General features: G+C 43.6%; 1 protein-coding gene across 4 annotated transcripts in view; it reads right to left on the bottom strand.

The window, feature by feature from the left end:
* fgd4a (FYVE, RhoGEF and PH domain containing 4a) overlaps positions 1-23,027 on the bottom strand; it is a 57,304-nt gene that overhangs the window by 16,461 nt on the left and 17,816 nt on the right. For 2 of the 4 annotated variants that reach the window (XM_030427024.1, XM_030427025.1), the window contains exon 2: positions 8,534-8,617. In XM_030427024.1, coding sequence (XP_030282884.1) covers positions 8,534-8,617 — 84 coding nt within the window. Of the gene's footprint in view, positions 1-8,533; positions 8,618-8,821; positions 8,853-13,159; positions 13,270-23,027 lie in introns of those variants that run through there. The other 2 variants (XM_030427026.1, XM_030427023.1) reach the window with 2 other exon arrangements.

The raw sequence follows: 23,027 nt of genomic DNA, 5'->3' as shown, positions 1-23,027 counted from the left end.
TAGCTTGTTAGCACTAGTTGTAAACATTATGGAGGACACCTCACTTGTGCTGCTTTTCTTTGTCTTGTGTTTGAGCAAATTGAGTTTGGGGGTTTATGACTGTGAGACTTGAAGACGCTTGGGTTTTAGGAAACTAGAAAGTGGGCCTATTTTTCACAGTTTTCTTAAACGTACGATTAACTGATAATGAACACATGTCAGCTTCATCCCTAAATTTTTAAGGTTTAGAGCTTACCCAATTACAGTATATCTGAAAACCGGTATACTGTTGCAACCCTAGCTCTAATTACATGAACAACTGATATTTGAGTGAAAAACACACACTATATGGTGTACCCTTACAGATGCAGTTTATAGTTACTGCTCAGGGGGCCCCTTGTTTATTTCCTCTTACAGTGATCTTTATCCTACCAATCCTGAAACAGAAAGAGAAAACAACAACCACAGAATCATATAGTCACAGTTTCTATTTTTACAGCCTGACCGTAATTAAAGACAACAGCTCGAGCAACCGTCTGACTGGAAACGATCCCACGCTGCGTTTGGGAGAGCAGACTTTCTAAACAGGGCCCCGAAATTACCAATCAATCCTGCAGGCGGCCTCAGGAATTTCTCTTGATTATGTGCTTGGCTTCCCCTCGAGGCCACATTAAGAGATCATAAGAAAACATTGTGCGCCATATTATGCATGTATGGCTAAAAATGAAGATTGTACTGCACATATGCCATTTATCTGGGATGATTGCAGGGGGTCCCACTCTCCACAGCCTGGCTTTCTCTCTGAAGGTTGCTATTAACTGTGTCAAACACCAGTCCTTCAGCTGTAAATTGCCTCAGCTTTCACTCGAGCCTGAGAAAGTCATGCAGGTATTTTAAGTGTTCATGCTCACGATAAGAAAAGAGAGATGTAAATAGTGATATGAGTAGATGTGTCTGAAAATGCAATTGTATTTGCCTCAGACGTGCAAACCAGTTCTTTTGTAAACTGCACAGAAAATGGTTTCCAGTTAAGATGACTCTATGCTCTTTGACAAATATGAGGGAAACAGTCAGTTTCTTCAGTAAAAACACGAGAATCTCTACTTCCTTTCCCAGAACCGGAGTGCTTTCAGGAACTGCTGCTCCTGGTAACACACTCATTCTGGCATCTTCTCATTAAAGCTGGCTTGGCACAAGTGACAGACCGCCTTGTACAGTAAATTGGTAGCAGCCAGCCACCACACTGCAGAAAGACTTTGATTATCCTCCTCCGTCTGTGTGTGCAGAGAAAGAAACCCTGCTGTCTGGGTGTGAGACGATACAAACAGAAGAGGAACTTTAGCTGGATTTAACTGATGCAATGATATATGCTTCTGATCGAAATACTGTAAGTTACCGGTTTTTACAAAGAAACTGAAACACTGTTGGAGCACGGTTGTAATCCAGGAAGTGCGAGTTCACACGTCAAACTGAGACTTAACCTTTGCCTCGGTCCTTGTTGAAGGATGGTGAGACTCGCCACCATGGTAACCAGCCGGTTACCTTCAGATCATTTATTTCACAACCTAGTGGACTGAGCCTGAAGACATCTGAGTCTATCTCAATAAATCCAAAACCGCACAGCGAGAGCAAGAAAATGAGAAACGCTCGCGTAAAGGTCAGGTGTCAGTGAGATGGAACAACCTGTGCCGAATGGCAAAGTGCTCTGCATCTTTTGATTTCATTTTAAATATCCATCACACTTATCTGAAAACATGAACGGCATCTTCCCACAGTGAGATGGAGATGTGTCAACTCTCTGAAACCACCCAACCAGATCCATTTCTTTTTCAAAGAGAATCAGTAGAGAGAATTCACTTCAGACATTTACCTGAGCTCAGTGGATTGTGTGCAGATTCACACGTGTGTGTGTGTGGTCAATGTTGCAACAGTACTACAGCGTGAAAGGCATCACCCCCACTCCACAACCCTCCAGCTCTGCCACATCACAGAAGTAGGGGATTGAGTTCACTGCAAGCCGGCAAAGGAGGCTGAAGGAATGTATCACTCCGACACAAATATCTTTCTCCGCAACAAAAAAACAAACCGTGTCTGAAAATAGGGGAATCATCCCAGCTTGTGCCCAAAATAGTTTGGCTCCAGGGATGGCAATGTCGGTTAGTTTGCTGGTCACACACTATGTGGTGATCCTCAACAACATGTTGTACACATTTTTACTATTATGGTTCCTAGAAAAGGAATCCTAATGACTTTTGAACTTTAGTTCCCACACTAGCTGTATGGCACTTAAAATCCCTCTTACTCTTAGTCTGATTTAGAAAGCACATTCAAGTAACTGGAGGCAACAAAAGCACCATTTCTTTGCACGAATAATAAATATTGGCACCCCAATACCTGCAGGACTATGTATGGTGCGCTCTTGCAGGACTAGCCAATTAAGTTAACGAGTTAACAGTCATGCCAGAGGTTTTACTCTGCACAGCACTGAGCTAAATGCTAATGACACCATGCTAACATTCTCACAGTGTCAACAGTCACAGCAGCATGCTATTGCTAAGCAGGTATACTATTTTTTTCATATTTACCGTCTAACGTTTGCTAATTAGGACCAGCACAAAACTTTCCAGTACAGTGTTTTCACCTGTATAAAAGCACAATTTTGATGATTATCAGTAATGTGACTAAGAAACATTGAGACATTTCACACGCAGGCACTCGTCAACCTGCTGGTGGCGCGAGAGGAAAAGTCAGGGGCTCACCAAAATCATTGGAATCTGGGCAGTGTTGTAGGTATCAAAGGTGATGTTATTGCAATAAATGCACTTTACAATAGCACATATATTCTGTATACTATGGGTACTTTGGGATTATCAGGTCCAATATTCAGCATTTTTCTAATTTACATTCAGTGTTTTATCTGAGGTATTTGAAAATGCGCTGCTTTGTTTCTGATGCAGCATGCAATCTGCAAAGTACCGGTAATACATAGCTTCAGTATTAGAATAAATGTTATACAGCAAAAGTCCAATGAGTACCTCAAAACTGAGTAATTGTACTTTAGCAATTATATGGCAATCCATTTTACACTGTAGTTTTTTAATTCTTGAACAGTCTTGGTGGACCCACAGACCAACACTGTCATCCTTGGAGCCTTGCTGGGAGCAAGGTTCAAAACAAACTTGCCGACCTTTTCAACAATGCACTTAAACGCACCATGAGACGAACGTCTGCAGCAGAGTCTGAGAAACGTTCTTGTCCTTCATGGCCAAAAACAAACTACTGCCTTTGCAGACAGTCAGGTGTGTGTCAGTGGGTTAATCTCAACTCAGCCTCTCAGTCAAACACCATTAAGTGATTGTACAAAACATTTCTACGTCGTAGAAGAGAGATCAACACTTCCATGAGGCGTTGTCACCCTACAGTAGGCCTGCCTGACCTGTCTTTTACGAGTCCCTCCTTCCAAACACCCGCTGGCTTAATGTGTGCCGATACTTCAGTTTCTAGTTCCCCAGGTGAACCAAACAAAGGCACACCTGTGTGTGTGTGTGTGTGTGTGTGTGTGGCTCAGTGTGTGTGGCTCAGTGTGTCCCCACCCTGCTAGACACAGCTTGAAACTAAAGCTTTGTCTTCTCTTGGCTTTGCCTCTCGGCTCCACAGGCTCCACATTCATATCACACGGAATGTCTGAGAGGATTTATCACAAATTCTGCTTCTTCTTTTTAAATGGGTTGGCATATTAAAACAAGGTCTGGGTGGCTTCTACGCTGCAGCAGCAAGCAATGTCAGGAAAAACAGGAGAAGACCAACAGGAGAAATCTCAGTTAGTTGAAGACCGTCGGAAACCCTTCGCATACACAGTCTTCAGCAAGTGTTACATTATGGTCGAAGTACATTACAGAGTGCAGTGATGTGAGCATGTTTGCATATGAAGTGATTTATTAAATGAAAGGCTCGCTCAGCGGCAGAGTGCAAACATTGCAACATTCTCAGAAATTGTCAGATAACGCAGCAGGTCGGCCTAATACCATACAAGCCTGTTTTATTACCAAAGTGTGATTGTGTGCTCTGCTGTAAATAACTTCAAATCAAACATAGAAAAAAAAAAGAAGAGAGAGAAGACAATCCGAGAGGAATCAAACATAGAGAGCAGAAATAAATCCCTGCGGATGAACTCACCCCGCGCTAGAAACCGAGAGGAAAGCTGTGTATCCTCCTCAGCGAGGGGCCACGCTGTGTGTGTGAGAGTGTGTGTGTCCCAGAAGAGCACGACTAAGTTTAGGTTCCATGCAATCTTCCCAGGCAGCGCTGCCTCTGAGTGACTCAGCTCAGCCAGAAGAGAGTAGAGCGGGACATGACTCCTCCTTCGCTCTCGCTCACACACCCCCTATTTAAGTGGTTTTTAACAAATACAGCGGCGCACACACACACACACACACACACACACACACACACACAACTCTGCACATTTCGACTTTATAAGACACAAACAGCACTACTGACACTATTGACAGACCGGCAGCACACTCATTCATTGTAGAAATGAACAGTATTAAATCAATCAGGGAGTATGAAGCTCCCTGAACGCATGATTTAGGTGCTCTCCAGCTTCCTCTCACCTGTCGATCTCATCCGTTTTAAGATCATAAAAGGATCAAACAATGACGAGAGAGTTGGTGGGAATCGGTAAAAGAGGACTGACCCGCTTGCGCAACAGCCGACGCACTTGTCGTTCCATCTACGCCTGGCATCAGTCAGTCGCTCTGATCAATGATTAACAATCAGCACAGTGAAGTGGCCCCGGAGCGCCACGCACCACTTCTCTCATCTGCCTGCTGCAATCTAAATGAAGCCCAGAGCCTCTGATCTATTATTTCAAACCACCATCCCGTCAACTTCATCTCCTCGGGCACAGTTCTCGTGCAAATATTTAAGACGCAGGAACAATATGGGCGAGTTAAGACAGTCGACAAACTGAGCGAAAAGTGGATAAACATCTGGTAAAAGCCACTGACTTCGTTTGAGTTTAAGGGAGCACTACGTAGTGTGGGAATGGAATTTTAATCAGACGAGAAAGATCTTCACGCCTTGACGCCTAAACAAACAAATAATGAAATCTTCGCTTTGCTGATCAAATAAACTGATTTAAAGGACGACACAGTTTCATATTGTTTTACTTGGTTTAAATTTGGCGGACCCTGCCACCCATCTAGCTTCAAAAAGTGTTCTGGGGACCTTATTTTCCTCTTTGAACAGCTTGCTTATGCAGTTGTGGAAACAATACATATATCTGACTTTGTATAATTACCCCGTTAATATTGTAAATATTAAAAACAATATGAATTTATTCTCCAAAACTACATAGTGCCCCTTTAAATCTGCAGCGAATATGAAAATGAAACAAAGATCCAAGGAACACAATACTTATCATGAACAAGATGTACCTTTTGCAGAAGTCGGCAAAGGGAACTGCGAGTCAAGGTCCTCCATGTTCTGTACGTATCCTCTGAGCAAAGCTTTAGAGCGTCTGCTGATCTACAGTGTTATATGTCAACTTTGGGCCACGTCACATGGTGACAAAAAAAAGACAACACAGGAAGCCTCAGCTTAACCTTAGCTTTAATCAAGCTGTGAAAATGTGAAAGGTATGTGTGAGTGTGTGAGTTAGAGTGAATTTTGAATACAAATATTCACACTCACACTTTGTTGTGCCACCGGCATGCTATCATGCGTCAACAGAGCAGGATTCGAAGAAAATAACAGCAATTATTTTAGCTCTCCCAGTAAAACATGTTTGACCAGTAGAGATTCCTTCTACATACAGCACTGCTGTGAACATTTCACATAAATGATGCAAAATCTATGTCTGAAGGGATAAAGATGAATCTCCCAACTCTGAATAAGTGTGCGTGCAACGGTGGCCAAAACTGCACACTCATGCTCACGTCTCTGTGTGGCAACGATTATTTGTTGCCAGTAAACACTTGATGCAGCCAACATCTGCAGCATTATCGTTGGCAGGGTCTCAGCGGAGCCTCTATAGACGGGACTGACTGGCACCCAACCTGGCACTTCCGTAAAACTGCATTCAAACACTTCCATTCACTGACTATTATGCAGGAAACAGGAAATGTGTTTCCAGGCACCTGGTTACTTCAAAAAGCCACATTTACATGCTGCTGGTCGGTAATCCTATTTTCAGATTTATGCCCTCAATTTTGATGCTGAATCCTGCGGTGCTTTTGTGACGAAGCATTTCAGACTGATGGCTTGATGAAAGGACAGTTTCTCTGGTGAATTATCTAACCCTTTATGTGCAGGATTGGTTTAGTTCGGATCATTTCTTTTCATGGATTCATCTGTTTTATCCACATTTTCACTTCATCCTCTTCATTCATTCTGCTGCAACAGAAACACGTTTCCTATCTGAATTCTTCATCTTGTGTGAGCACAAGGTTTCTCTCGAACTCTGTTGTTCTCTCACCTCAGTCGAAGAAACTGTTTTGTTTTTTTTCACTCTTATCAAGTATAAAGAAATGTGGTCACTGCCAAAAGATGAGAACTACAAATTACATAGGTGCAGGTTTTATTTATTTTCATGTTTCAATTGTAAGTGTTATGCCCTGATGATGTGTATTTATCTCTGGAAAGTTTGACTTTTTATATTCATCAGTTGTGGCTGCATGCAACTGACACTGAAATCTTTTTTTTCTGCAATATATTGGATATCGTAAAACATGTGAAAAAATAGATTAGGTACATTATAATTTTCACTAGGCAACCTTACTAGTATAATAGAGGCTATGCATGCTACATGGTTAGCATGCCTTTTTACACTGTGTGTAGCAACATGACACCCCGGCCGCTGCTGGGGCAGAGCTAACCTTCTAGAGGTTATCGTTAGCTCGAATGCAGCAAAATATAAATAAGAAATCAATAAAAATAACCCTGACATCTAAACACTTGGCTGACACATCCAGCAATGTAAATTTGGCAATGAAAATACATTCTGAGGCACGTGCAAAATACAGAGACATGTGACTCACTGCTACTTGTCACCTTCTAACCGCAGTCACACAAAGACAACACAGACACATGCACACACACAAACAGATAGACAAACAGAAAGACAGACAGACAGACAGACAGACAGACAGACAGACAGTCAGACAGACACACTCAAAACCCCATTTTAAACAATTCCTGGTGCCCTATATCAGTCAATGAGATTAGAGAGAGTGTAGTTACAGCACATGCCTGGCTCTGCCTGGGTACACGAGGCGTTCACTGTGCGCATCATGCAGCACATGCAGTGTGTATGCGTGTGTGTGTATGACAGACAGGGTGACAGATAACCAGCAGGAATGGAGGATTAGCTGTTTCTGTTCAACTACCCAGACTTTCTTCAGATTAACTCTGCCTCATCTCCTAATCCAAGGGCCAGCGTGAGATTAGGACCCCAGTCAGGCCCAGAAACAGGAGGCAGGGGGGGGGGAAGAAGAGTGTTGTGGTGTAAAAAAGAGGAGCAAGTGTGGGGAGGTGAAAGGTAAATGAGAAGCGGAGAAATGGGAACAGTGGGAACTATTTCGCAAGGCAGAGAGGATGTGTTAAAGGCAGAAAGTTTCATCAGTTGCCGAGAGGAAAGATGGGATGAAACAGACAGGAAGGAAGGAAGAGTGAGGGCACGAGGAAAACAGACGAGCGCAGAGAAGACTGACAGATGAAAAGCCAGATGGAAGAGGGGCGAAAGGATGGTGCATGGAGGGATTTACGAGAGGGAGCGAGACGCTGCACATGAAGAGGAGAGAAAATGAGAAAAGGTGAAAAATAGGGAGGCACTGGGGGCCGGAGGAAAGCACCCATTCATCACGCTGATGCACACACACACACACACACACGCACACAGTTTGATATAAAAATAGAGCAGAGACCAGCATCTTTCTTCACACCCCTGCATAGCTGTGAGCTGCAGGGAGTAGTGCTCATTCTACCCTCAATAGTGCCACCCTGCCACCTCCTCTCTGCATACCAACCTTATCTCAAACTTTACTTAACGGATGCCGATCTACTCAGAAGGAGCAAAAGATTTCGCTGAGTTTGGTTTAGGTTTAGAGAGGACTGAGGGGCCCCAAACTCTCGCCGTGATATTGATTTTGCATGCAAATACGTGCAGCCCTCCTGCCGTGAGTCAGTGTTGGTGACTGACAAGCAACAAAGCTTTGCATCTTAATTTGGCTTGTGGCGCGGTATACCTCCCACACATCACAAGATGAGGATCAGAAAGAGGCATAAAAAAATAAATATATATATATATATATATAAAGGGTTGCGTCAAAACCCCAGCACAAACACAGACAGGCACGAAACCACAGGAAATGAACAACCTCCTCACATCTACGCACAAGCAGAGCAGCAAGAGTGTTGTACACTTATTAATTGACCGCCGAGAGCGGCTCTCTGTGCCACGACAAGAAAAATCTGCATTAAAAGGAGAAAGATTAAAAAAAACAAAACAGACAGAAGGAGGCTGTAGATGAGTAAAAGTGTTGCAGCCTACCTCTGGAGTGTTCGATCTTCACCGCCACGCAGGCCTCCTCATCAGTTTTCTTGGACTGGAAATAGACAGGCTTTTCTTTCCTCTCTGCAACAAGAAAACACAAGATTCACTATAAAAAGAAATACGAGCAAACTAGGGGAACAGGATGATATTTTAATACTCGACCCGCATCTGAGGCAGGAGCTTCAAGCTGTTACAGGCAACCCCATGTTTTATTTAAGGAGAGCAGATGAAAATGAGGAATGGTGGAGTATGAGGCAGGAGGGAGCGCATCGTACTATTTCATACCTTCCACAATCTGCATGGGCCAAACAGCAGCTGAGACAACAAGGTGGACACGCACGGTAGCGGAGATGCTCAAATAGCTCTTCTGGTAGCTCCATTTATCAAGATCAGGAGTCGACTTATGTTTGTTTTGAAAATGAAAAGGAATATACCGCCCCTCAGAGATAGAAACCCTAATTAGTCTGTCTGTGATATGTAGGGCATCGTCTGTGGGGAGAGCTAACACTCTTTCAACACAGCCGTTTAATATGCACATAAAAGATTAAAGAGAAAATAGCAACGCTCGTAAAAACAATGACGGGCTCACATGAGAATCAGCGAGTCCCCTCCAAACACACACACATGCGCGCGCACACACACAGAAAGCGATGCTCTGTCTGATCTACTATGAGGCATCAAAGCTGCTGGGTTATCAATGTTATTAATGTTATATCAGTTATTCTATGTTTTCACAAATCACTAAGGACAGCAAGACAAAACGCATCAGAAATTGCAGACACATGCCTAAAAAAATCTCAAAAGGTATACAAAAGAAAGCATGGCAGGTTAATACTATGAGCCCACCTACACACATTTTGCCATGTCAGTGTTAATACATCACTTGTCATTATTTCCCACAATGCACCAAACTATAATTTGCAAGTGTTTAGTATCAGTCAGGCTATATCAACAGAGGAGTGGTGAACTGAGACCAACATAATGGAGTGTGGCTAATGTCACGTAAAAGAAGAGTGGACAAACTCAGTGTGGGGCCGTGCACACAGTCAAGAGGATGTACGAATGATTGTCTGTGTGTGTGTGTGTGTGTGTCTTTGAGCACGTGCGTGTATGTTAAGGGGGGGTATAATATCCTGGCTCAGGGATTAAAGGAGGGCTTTCTCCACCCACCATCTGGACTCCTCATGACAGGCCTGCCTGCTGCTCTCTCTACCTCTATCACACACACATATATCAACTTTACAGTTTGTGTGTGTGTGTGTGTGTGTGTGTGTGTGCAGTACTTTAGGTGAACCCCAATCTGTTATATAAGTTCCATATTCAGAATATAACAGACATAAGCAGCTTATCAGAAGCATGACGCAAATATCAGACACTTCTCTATAGACACATCCCACCCACTCAACTGTGACCCCCCCCCCCAAGCAGACTCTCAGCCATGTGACCCGAGTCATCGTATGCCTATTGTTTCCTCAAGTGGGGGGATGTGTTCCTATGTCAGCACTGAAAACACACAAACACAAAGAAACGAAAATGTCACACACTCTGCCAGAACTGAAGTGACGACTTCCAAGAAGGACACAAAGGTCGAATGAATGACCGCTCTGAGTCGTGGGTGTGGGGGAAACCTACTTCAGGGATGATGTATGATGGGCAGAGTTCACTGGTCCAGCTACTGGACTCACCATAAACTTCCTCTTCCTACCAGTCAACTTCCTGTTTTTCATCATCTATAATCTGGCCACGGTGACCCCGGCGACAAAAAAGAGAAACTGTGAGAATTAACTTGCGCATCTACACCAGCATTGGACACAAACACAACCCCAGCGTTCATGATGAGGCCCTAACACTCAGTAAGAAACTCAGGGTGCGTACATCCTCGAAGTGAAGTGCTTATTTTTGGGAGTGGACTTGCAAAAAAGACGCTTCAACAGTACCCGTGAACAAAAAAGGAGTCACAAATCGCAAGGGTGAAAGTGAATCTAAAGTAATTTCTGCCGTGACATATCTCAGTCATCTGCCTCCTGTACAGTGTGGGGCTTCAGCTTCCTCTAATTAGCGGCATGAATTAAACACACATCAAGACAGGTGGCAAACTGCAGCACATCCTCTTGCGACTGCAGTCGAGAGAAAATAAAAGTCCAATTTAGCAGTTACGTTCGCAGCAATCCAATCAGCTCTCTGAATAAACGCTTTAGCTTCTCCTGAAACAACTGGAGTGTCACAGAAGGAAACTGTGGCACCTCCACCCTCCACTCTAATACCGCTGTAAAATGGTTGTTTGTTTTATTTATACAAGCTGTAGCGATGGAGGCAGATCAAAAGCAAAACAGTGACTTTCTCCGACGGACAGAGGACAGTTAATGAGCTGTGATATTAAAGCTTCAGACTCTGTGTGTGTGTGTGTGCGTGTGTATGTAAAAATGGTGTGAACAAACCCATCACCACTGCTGACAGCTGCTTTGTCTCTGTTTACATTCACCTGCTCTGTAGCAACACAGACGCAGACGCTTACGGTGCTGAACACCAAATGAGTTATGGCCCCAGCCTGACCTTCAGTCAACACACAAAATGAAATCCCGGTCCCTTCACTGCACACGTTCGCCGCCTTGTATTTCACATCGGAAAATGTGGAGTCGGACCATTTAACATGTCATAGGTTACGGATGCCCTGCGTTTAGTAGAACCAGATGCCAAGCAGAGCATAAATAAGACATTACTCAATGGAAGTATTGCCTGGCAACAAGTGCGTAGAGTTTAAAGGAAAAAAAAACAACACACATCATTACTCTTACAAAAATACTCACAAGAAACACAACCAAACTTAATCATGTCTTAAGGATAAGGCCAATGATATTCCCGCTCTCGTAGTCAATGAAAATCCTGTGAAAAGACCTAACAGACTTGGTCACTAGTTACATCACCTCACATATGTAATGTGACTTAAGGTATGAACATACGAAAGTTAAGTTACAGAAGTTACAATCTTTTCCTAAACCTAACTAAGTACTTCTGTTGCCTAAACACAACCCAAACTGTGACCACATGACGAAACGGTCTGATACGGTTGCCACGTGTACGCTGCAACGGTCATGTTGTTTTGTGATGGACGACTGGGAGTCATTGGCGATCGACCTCTCATTCAAAAGCAGATCAATCTTGTCATCAACATGGGCATCATATAGCGTTCGATTCTCAGACACACTTACACCATCCTGCCGAGTCAAACCTTCGTGTAAAAGCATAATTACAACGAAAGAGGCACTTTTAAGATTTACCATATTACATTTTCAATGAGAGTGCTACGAGCACTCCACGATTGCATCAAAATTGCTACTCTCATCCATGTTATGCCGCATTTGGAAATCGATACTTCTTGACTGGCAGGACGGCGGCGAGCAGAACAAGCAACTGCTAACGTGAGTTGTTCAAAAAATTTCATTTTAGTTAACTCTGTGTACACAAACAATGTTCTCAATGCTAGTGTTCATGTGTAGAGACCCTGGTGATACTACGAGCAAAGTTTCATGTTGTGTCGAGACTTCTTGGTGTTTTAAAAGTAGTGAATAGCAAAAATACATTTTGATGCTCTCATAAAATGCTCATAGCACTCTCATTGAAAATGAGTTTGACCCGAAAACGAAAATACGGCAAATCTTAAAAGTGCCTTAAAAGTGTCGTAATTATGCATTTACACAAAGGTTTGACTCGGGCACATTCCCAAAAAAAGCCTAGGTTGCATTTTGGTAAGAGTTTCACTTTAAGTACTCAACTGAACACCAAATGTGTTCTCATCCTCAGCCCCAGTAAAATGCATTAACTGCCACTGTTTGAGTAACATTTGCTAAAAACCACAGTGCCCAGCTGTTCCAATAAATTATTTAGCATAGAAAAACAGTCAACCCATTCATCTGTTACACGTGTTTAAATATTGACGTCATCAGTAAGAACAAGTGCGCAACATTGTAAAGTAAGATCAATAAATCATCATTCATTCTACTAAAAAATAAAAATAATATTAACTATAGCAAAACTAAAGTCATTAAGAACAATTCATCCAAATAAAAATAGGTTCTGAAAAATCTACCAAGAAAACTGGTTGAACTTGAAGTTTCTAGTTATTTCACACTTCTGTTTCCTAAACAGGAAGAACAACAACGGAAGAAATACCAAAGTACACCATGTGCAGACAACAATTACATTCTGTGCATATTCACACATCGTAATTTAATATGTCACACGTGATGACATAAAAAACAGTTATATCTAATTATTTGCTATTACATCTTTACAGGACACTTAAAGCCAGACAAATTACCAGAACTCTAACACGCGCTAAATATAGCTCGATTTACCTGTCACCTTGTCATAAGTAATTATCTACATGGTTTCCCCACAACAGATACCCTGCATATCTAAAATGTTTTAAGGTGGCTGCACCCACAATGACGGATCCACTTATCTGGCAACACCTGTGTGTGTGGTTTCTGTGTTAAAACTAGCACTTCCTCCAGTATCTTTTTTTCTCAGCGGTTTATCTTTAGTCTTGTATCGGAAACCAAAACAAACTGTATTTTCTTGATGTTACCAAGCTACCTGGCTGTTGAACAAAAAAAACAGTACCTGTGTGTGTGAGTATTCCTCTCCAGTACAGCTGGGTTTTCCCCCTCCTGTCAACCACATAGTGCTTATCCATCTCAGAGTGTTCCTTCAAGTTTAGTTTTTATCAGCATCTACAGGGAAATTGCACTCCGTTCTTCAGAGACAAGTTCCCCCGTCAGCTAGTAACTTCATATCTGGCATTTACCCATCGAGCCCTCAGAGTGCCTACTCCGTCACTGTACAAACCGGTTCCCTGGAAACCAGAGTCACCAGGTGTGGGAGCGAATGGGAGGGAGGGAGGGAGGGAGGGAAGGAGGAGGGTGAGCTTGTCCTTCAAGATTTTGATTCACGGTCACTTTTAACAATTTCCATAGTAGTGTTTTTAGGGGTTAGCCAGCACTCAAGGACAAAGTCACCCCCAGGTTGGGAGGAGGGAAATTGGGGAGAGGAGGCAAACCAAAGGAGGGGGGGGGGGGGGGGGGGGGGGGAAGAAATCGCTGCTATCACTGGTGAAGAAAGGTAGAGGAAGTGAAGATGGAGAAGTGAGAGAGATACAGATTAACCAGCCATAACAGTTAATATTTAACCATCTGCAGGCCTGACAAATGCTCTGACAACCCGTTATTAAACACATTTTTACCATGATGAACCACGCTGCCGCCCTATTTTGTGCTCTTGTGCCAGTGCTGCAAACCCCCCAAAGCCCAATTTCAACCTAATCTCGACCCTGATATACTGCTGCAGAAATGGATGTTGGAGAAAGAGATTCTGAAATTAAAAAATCTAAATCACAGAGGGGGATCTGTGCTTATCATCTTATAATGATAAGAAATGGATACTGTTAAATATATAAAAAAAGAATAGTTTCAGTCCATACGGACACAAGGATTCAAAGTAACCCCGGCCTCATTTGCATGGCTGCCCTAGATTGAGATAACTACCATTCAAATGTGACTCATAAATAATGGAAAGGGGCAGAATGTATTAATATGCCAAGTCACACCCCTTTAATCACACCGAGTTTCATGCTGGTGATAATGTGTGTGTCCCCGCGCGTATGTGTGTGAGCACATGTCTGAGGTTTCCATGCCTGACACAGTGGAGATTGGCTATTGAATGAGACCAGATGCGTCTGTCTATCCCTCCTCCTCCTCCTCCTCCTCCTCCCTTGTCCCTCCATAATGGACAATTACCAAAAGAGTTATGGTTTTCTGCCACAAACATAATAGAGTGAAAATTAAAAGGCCTCGTAAGGCTTTTATATGGCCAAGGCAACCAGATGAGACCCCTGTCTCCAGCTCAGTTTACTCGAAATCTAACATTTCAGCTCTGTGATTGTAATCTTGTACAAAGAATGAGCCAATCAAGCATATTTCTGGTGATCTGTAAGTGGTTCCCTGTTGGGCAAATATAATCCAATATTCACTCTTCTGTTCTGTAAGTTTTTGTTTTGGTCTCCACAAACTCCAGAGGGAAATCACTGGCTCTTTGGGCTGCATTATGCTTCACTGTGTTCACCAGCTAGTTGCTAAACTTTGTGTGTCTACTGTTTGTTACTGGGCAGGTAGCAGTGCGTTTTGGAGGCCTGTAGCTGAAAACTGCCCGTCACGACACAAACACTGGTTAAAATTGAGTAAGTGTGAACCAATACATGAACGATGCACATTGAGAAATGCAAACAATGAATCAGGGGGTAATTCTCTGAGGCTTTATGACTGCAATCGACCCATTTTACACACTAGCAGCCATGTGATAGATTGATTGATCAACTGGTAATACAAAATTATTGACTATAGTCACTATAAAGCAGTATTTATTGATTTCTTGGGCCAACTGCACAACGCAACCTTGATATATTGTCTCACAGCCGCAGCTCCAATGGAAATAGCTGGGTCTTTGGCTTGTCTTGGCTTTGTTGCTGAAATCAAGCTGTGTGTTTTGGATAGGAATATGATGAGAGTGAACCAAACCATTGTTTTAGCTGAAGTTTTGATAAGTTTTGAATAAATCTGAACTATGGACTTTGGGTCTTCCTTCAAGCCCTTCAGAAAATCGGTACACTTTGTTCCCCTTCGCTCTTCCTTACATTCCACTTACTTAAACGTTTGCCTCACAAATTCGTACATCGTGTGCAGACGCTGTACATCTACTTTCTGGAGCCCAGCATGCTTCTTACTTGGCCCCAGCGTGTGAACATAAGCTTTTAGCATGATCTGAACATGCTCTCCGGACCATGCCTAATGAGGGCAGACGACTGGGAGTGCTGTGATCCTGAACCCGAATGGTGCCCCCCCCCCCCCCCCCCGCATTAAATGCTTCCTGTCTGTACCTCAGGGAACACATAAAGAAAGAGAGAGGGATTTGCTGTATGTTTCTTGTTTGTCATTGTAGTGATAATTACCATTCAGAGGAGGGTAGCCATGACTAAATGCTGAAACGTGCTCTGGATATCAGATGGCAGACATATTTAATTCCATAACAAATACAAGCAGGTATGAAACATTAATGAATGAAGCTGATGGGAGAGTCCTACGATTGAGATCCAAACACTCGCACAGAGACAGTGGATTCTGTGACCACTGGGCACTGAAAAGAGGATTGATTGTTGGAACTAGACTATGCGATAGCATCGACAGGCGGTCATTCTCTCCTCCTCCATCTCTCTCACTTCCTCTCTTTCACCGTACCTCTTTTCTTTTCTCTTCCAGCCTGCTGTCTCTTTCCCTCTCACCTTCTACTCCCTCTATCTCCCCCTCCAACCCCCCTGTGACCTGCCTGTATACCTTGGAAAACACATCGCAGCTGCTGGGCAGGAGCTCCCAAATGTGTCAATCAATATTCCTGTCCACCCAATCACCACGTCTGACTGGGCCCCAGCAGACCGGTCTGTTCATAAATGGACAACGCAATTATTCACAGCATGCTCTTTTATGATAAGACTGAACCGAATGGATTTGAAATGTCTCACAGATTAGGGGCAGATACGTGACAGTGACCTATATCCAGCATTAAAGACCAATACTCTTTTGGTGTGCAACGGACACACACACACACACACATACACACACACACACACACACACACACACACACACACACAATAGTAAACTCACTCACACCAACAACACTCTCAGATTTGTATTAAATCAGTCAAGTTGAACCGTGCAGAGATGCCCCAAGGGTATTTCTTCCTGTAATTGAGCTATGTTTCCATTCAATGACCTTGCAGCCAATTCATAATCAAAACATCTCAAGAAACAACCAAATTTCCCATCTGCTCGTCAAAAGTAAACCACTTCTGGAACCTAAAAATACAGCCCCATCTCCCAAAATAACCCCATGAGAAATTCTGACAACATGATGCTCATCAGCGAGTTGTTACTCATCTGGCGCTGCTACAACTCATGCTGTCCGACGATGAAAACAAAGACACGCACTTGGTCATATTCTAATGCGCTGAGCAAGAGGCAACGAGCCACAACAGAGGCCTTGTACACAGGACCAGAGACAGTGCATGACATTTGCAAAAGGTCGCGGTTGACAGATATTGTTCAGAAGATTTCACGAGCTGATTTCTAACTGTCAAGAGGTGAGTCCGAATCATTTGCAGGGATGATTAGGACTTGACTGTTTTACTGTTTACACTACAAAAAAAAACAGTACCGTCAAGTACTGCATACGTTGAAGCAGTGTACATGAGGCATTAGACAGAATACCACTCCATGTATAAACAGGTTGGACGGCAGTGTGTTCTGTCAGGCTTTTCTCCACAAAACATGACACGCGAGAGGGGAAGTGTTTGACGTTGATGAAGCAGTGTGTTTATGTTCTCTCATGTGAGCTGCAACTGTGCTCCTAACTTAGCTTTTAACCAACATTTGTAAGTCAGCCAAAATCCCCACCCTTAAAGCCTTTTGTAACGTTCAAATTGAAACACAATCCTTGAAAGTACAAACATTAAGGAGTAGGATACATCTTCATCATCTCTCAGGTGCCTGTCAAAGTATGCCAAGAATTCAAACGGAGTTACGTACGCTTGAAATACGAGTCAAAATTCCCCTCATCATACTTCTTCATTCCTGGGGACTCGGCTAACCAGCTCTACCAATGCGTAACAAACACAAAGCTGTTCAAAGTAGAAGTTCTGCCAAAAATGAAAATACAGATATTACCTAATCACCCCCATGCTGATGGAGAGTCGAGATAAAGAAATCATGGTCCACAAAAAGTTTCTGGGGGCTAAATGGTGTTGCAGCATTCTCCTAAACAATTGAATCAAATGGGGACTTTTTTAAAAAAGGTAAAAAAAACAAAAAAAAAACAAAACAGACGGACAACATCTGCCGTAATCCAAGTCTCCGGAAGCCCTGAAATTCCAAATTGAAATCCCTTTGAAAAACATAAATTATGCCCCTGACGCATGGCTGACCCACATGAGACGGGGGTGTGTGCTAAGGTCTTTTAGCTTAGCAGCTACAGCGAATATTTTGGTTTAAAATGGGTGTAAAAAAACATCTTTTTGAATCAATTTGGCAATGTAGCACTTCCACAGACTTGGGATTGCAACAGAAATGCTCCAGAAATGTCTTGTGTCTATGAAACTGAGTAGATACCGACTCTATTTACAGTTTTGAATGAACTTATCCTTTAATTTTGTTGTGGTCTACTTGGGTATCTAACTATCATCTAATGATGATGCTGACTTGTTGCCTGAGACGTGCGACTTTAATCTCTGCCTTTTAGCTTGATCCCATGTGTGTAGCCACCAAGTTTCACAGAGTTCTTGTTTTAAAATGGGGCAGTTATGAAAAGTCAACTAGGCATATGGCGTTTCCAAACCCGCTTGCGAAGCTAGTGCTGGCTTAATTATCAATCTACGGCTGATAAAACACAGAAAAATGAAAGCTGGAATTTCAGTTTGCAAAGCCCAAGTATCTTCCTACCTGAGTGGTAAAGCTGCCACAGTCACAGATACTGTACAGATCTACTGTGCGGTCCTTTGTGAACCATCAATTCATTCGGCACATCAAAGTTCATATTAAAACCCTCCTGATGAATTCTTAATTTGGTCCGTCTTAAATGTCTCTTTGTTTATCGCCGTCTATTGATTCCACTGCACTGGAGAAACAGCGAGCAGCAGAGATTCATGCTAAGCTGATCGGACTCAATGCATTATGGATGAAGTAAGTAGATGCTGAATATAATGCCAATCAAACAGCGTGGGTTAAAAAACTTTGCGGCTCAAACGGGATCATTGTGCTCGGTATGAATGAGCCCCTCTGACTGGAGCCACTGGAGCCCATATTCTCAGAGCAGAGCTGGAATGCACAGACAACCCTGCAACCCTGAATGCAGGCCTGCCCGCTGCCAAGACGCTAATGAGGCAGAAAGAGAAGGAGAGACGACCAACATTCAACTCAAAATAAACTTCCTCTTTAGCTGATAAAGCTTGTACTGAAATTATATCCCCTCTTCCTCATTTCTGACACCACGTTTGTCCAAAAAAATCCTCTCTTTAAACCAGATCTGGACGCTCTGTAGCGCTCATGAACTTACTCAACTGCTTTTCCGCACGTCTGCATTCACATGCCCGAGCTCACGCAGCACTTAATCTGACACGTCCTGCTGGAATGAAGTGTCAAACAGCATCAGCATTTCTGCTCCGTGTCACAGGAGGCTCAGCAGAAAGACGGAGACAGAATGACAAGACAGCTGCCAAAAACAGAGCCAGCGATGCCCGTGAATGGCAGTGACGGGGCGTTTTTAACTGTGGCGTTCAGAGAAAGAGGGGACGAAGGAACGAGCTGTGTAATCCAAGTGAGGAGAGTGAGGAGGCAGGGAAGGTGAGGAGGAAGAATCCCGTGATGACAGCGCTGCAGCTGCTGACAAAGCCCCGGCACAGAGTCGGATACAGGGCACAGGGGACTTATAGCCATACATATTATGCACGCAGACACGCGCATGCACAGACACCTGTGAAAAAAATGCAAGAACTAGCTGAACTTCAGGGTTCTTGGAAGCAGACCGTAAAGTTTGTGTCCTTGTGCGTACATCAGCATTCACTGTGGTTGAGGCTGTTTGTGCTTCTTCCTCCTTTTAGCTTCTCTTTAGAAACAAAATGCACACTAATACCTGACCCCTGCTGTGCATATGACACGTTCCCTTCAACCCCGAGAAGACCATTGGCTTCATCAACGTCTCAAAGGCTGATTTTTCTCTGATGAAGCAACACCAAACCGCAGCTGTCCATGACGACTTTTACAATTACGACACCCATCAAAAATCCCCGTCGCAGATTCATATTTGAGCCACGGAGGCCACCTCACCTATGAGCTGTCACTGCATTTGGCTCCCCCTGAGCTTTTGGGATTTGCTGCAGGGACTTCCTTGATCCTGGTGGGCTAAGGCCCTCAGTGGGATCACACACAGACCCAGCGAGGTGCCTTGTTAGTATAAGGGCTGCTGAATGCCTGCCTCCACCCCGGCACATACAGCAGGATCCGATAACACCCCTTCCACTGCCTGCCTGCCTGCCTGCCTGCCTGCATGGGAAGCCAGGCTTAGACAGTGGAGGAAGCACTACAGAAAATATATTGCTGCAGATAAAGTTAATGGTTTTAACTGCAGAGATAGCCAGCCAAATGAGTTAGAGCGAGTGCACACAGCAGGGAGATGGAGAGAGGAGATTGAGAGAAAAGGCATGAAGCTATTATTTGTCTGATAATACAAAAAAGTCATTATTGCAACTATTTATTCTTTTCTAAATAACATTCACAAAGCCATTTTTCCTCGCTCGATGCGAGGAAGACAGAGTGCAGCCACTACAGGCAGTTTGGGTTACATCTATCATCTAGAGATTGCATTACAGCTGTAATGACAAGGTGGCTTAAGTCACAGTTTGCAGTTCACACGCACACGCATGCAGTTGCACATACACGCACGGACTTGCATATTTTCCCACAGCTCACTGTGGACAGCTGAGGCCGATTACGGCAATCACAGGCAAACAGAGTTAACCAAAATCAGCAGCGGTGGCCTCTACGTGCACAGGCGTCTGTCTGTGTCTGTGTGCATGCGAGCTGAAGTGTATATCCTGAGACAGCCTGCAGCTGACAGGCTCAGTAAACGCCTTTAAGAAAATTAATAGTCCCCTCCAGCCAGAACAGCTCCCACTGCTCAGGGTACCCCACAGCTCCCTCACACACACACACACACACACACACACACACACACACAGCCACCACTGCCACTCGTATTTACAGCACCCGCCAGAGGAACATGCTGTGGTGAGATCCAGGGTTCGTCTTTTGTGATGTGTGCTCCCCTCTTTGTTAACCATCAGCCTCAGCAGGCAACGTGTGTCTGTGTGTGTCTGTGTGTGTGTGGAATAGCAAACAGCGTTTCAGTGTCTCTGTGGTCACGAACCACCCACATTTGTCTATCGGCTCCGTTAACCCAACGCCCCACAGCTGCATTGTGCCATCGGTGGATACAGCGCTCCACCTCTGCCTGGTAAACCGGTCTCAAAAGAGAGAAAGCACTAACCTGGGTGACGGTTGTGTCCCGAGTCCAGTGAAGAAATTAAAATCCACTGCTTGGACTGAAGTGAAAGGACCTCTCCCTCCTCTCCCTCTCTCTGCGCTCTGTCGCTCGCACTGGCAGGTTCAGGCTTGTGTTAAACTGCTGCCTCGCTGCATTGGTTGCATCCTCCCTTCCTTCCCTCTCACACACACACACACTTGCACGCTCAGTGACAGACCGACTCGCCCTTTCACTCAACCTCCCCTCCTGCCTTCTGTGATGCTTCCCTCTTCTTTCACCCTTTTCCTCATTCCTCTCCGTGCCGATTAAAGATAATCACATTCCAGCGGAGATGGGGCATATGGCGGGGGAAGCGACACTCAGCCCACAGAGTAAAGCCCCCTCTGTGTGTGAGTGTGTGTCGCATGGACAATCAGCCCCATTGTGTTGAGCGAGGGGAGGGCCGGTGAGAGGGGAAGAAGCCAATGGCCGTACTCATTTGCTGTCCCTGCTGCTGCTTCTGCTGCTGCTGCCGGTGGCTACAGCAGATATAGGTGCTGAGCGTGATTCATAACAACCCCCTCCAGGAAGAGAGAGAGAGATGACTAGGAATTGATCTGTAGGAGCCTAAAGTAAAGGTTTATAGAATTTTGCGTTATCATTTGTCAGTGTCTCTCTGTGGCTTGTGTGATGTGCTCTGAACTTGTTTCTTTCAGGGTCAATAGTGAGCAGCAACGTGTAGGCTGGAGGTAGTGGGAGTGAAGCCCACCTACTCTTTTCCCATGACAACCAAATGAGTGGCTACATGGGGAAATATTTACAAAGACAAGAAAAGGACTGAGTATTCTTTGAATAGAAATCCACATCGTGAAAGCCAGAGCTGTAGAGGTCTTTAGACAAGAGGAGGCTCAAAGTCAAGTCTAATGCCTTGATTCCTCAGGGCACCTCTCTATGGCCGCTTGTTAGCCTATTCACCCATGGAAGAACACAAACACACGTACGTGGCTCTTTACGCACTCGGTTAATTTTTGTCTGTTGTAATTGTCTTTATTATAATTATAGTTAATAAACCACAGGAGGGCTAAATTCTAGAGCCAGACTCTGGACAACTTTTAAAGAGGAGTAATGGAAAGCATCCTGAGCAGAAACATCACAAACTGACATTGTTCCTGCACGGCCCAGGACAGGAAGACTCAACAGCAGGTTATTTGAACCGCCCAGAACATCGCAACAGAGCATCAGTGACATCTGTGAAGTGAAATGTCTGCACAGAGCCCAAAGGATACTGAAAGACAACACCTACCAAGGCCACAGACTGTTCGCCCTGCCGTCATCTGGCAAAAGATACAGAAGTATACGCTGCCGTACCACCAGAGACATCCCAATTCAACGTCAACACTTAATTTTCTAAAAGAGATGAAGCACAAAGGACTCAAACATAGTTTTGTTCTTATAAACCCTTGAGTCTTAAGAAAATATAATAAATCTTACCTGTAACTTAAATGTAAATGATTAGTACAAATTTGATTTCTTTTTAGTGCTGATTAGCAAATGTTAGCATGCTAACATGCTAAACTAAGATGGTGAGCATGGTAAACATTATAACCACTAAAGATCATTGTCAAAACATTACCATTAAGTGAGCATGAGTACAGCCTGATAGAGTTGCTAACATGGCTGTAGACAGTTTTCGTTATTGCACAGGACTTTGCTTGGTCAAAACTTAAAAGCACATTATGTCATTTCTGCCCCAGCCAAAACAAAACAAAAGACATAGACGTGGGATCATGGGAGTTTCTAATAAATATCGTCATGAAGCAGGCTCCGAAGACGGGGTAATGTTTAAAGTTTTATTCATGTTATGTTTAGTCTTGATCTCAGACTTAGACATTTGAATACAGATATTTTATCGATATATCTATAAGACATTAATGTTTTATGCTTTCAAATCTCAAGTGGTTTCTAGCAGGTCAGGTCCATTTAAAGTCTCAAGCCTGAGTCTGAGTCAAGATCAAGTCTCAAATTTACAGGTCTTGCGAAAGCCTCTAAAATGTCTCAATTTTGGGAACTAACCAGTTTTTTTTAGCTTGATGACAGTGCACTTCATATTTTGGGGTTTGTGCCTATTTCATAAGCTGAAGTAGTCAAATGTGTCATAAACCTATAGAGAACCAATGTAGCTTCCAGTTGAGGTACAAATGGATTTCACATTAATAGCTTTGTGGTACTGGAAGAGTCTTTTCTTAATTAGACGTTAAAACCCATCTCTTCTCCATAGCTTTCGACACCTAGTAAGAGGTCGACTTAATCGTCTTGATTTTATTCCTTATTTTGATTATTTTGATTGCATTTTTTACTCATGTTTTATG

The sequence above is a fragment of the Sparus aurata genome, chromosome 8, assembly GCF_900880675.1.
Source record: "Sparus aurata chromosome 8, fSpaAur1.1, whole genome shotgun sequence".
Lineage (NCBI taxonomy): Eukaryota > Metazoa > Chordata > Actinopteri > Spariformes > Sparidae > Sparus > Sparus aurata.
The sequence above is the reverse complement of the archived record's forward strand: the minus strand, read 5'-3'. Positions and strand labels throughout refer to the sequence as shown.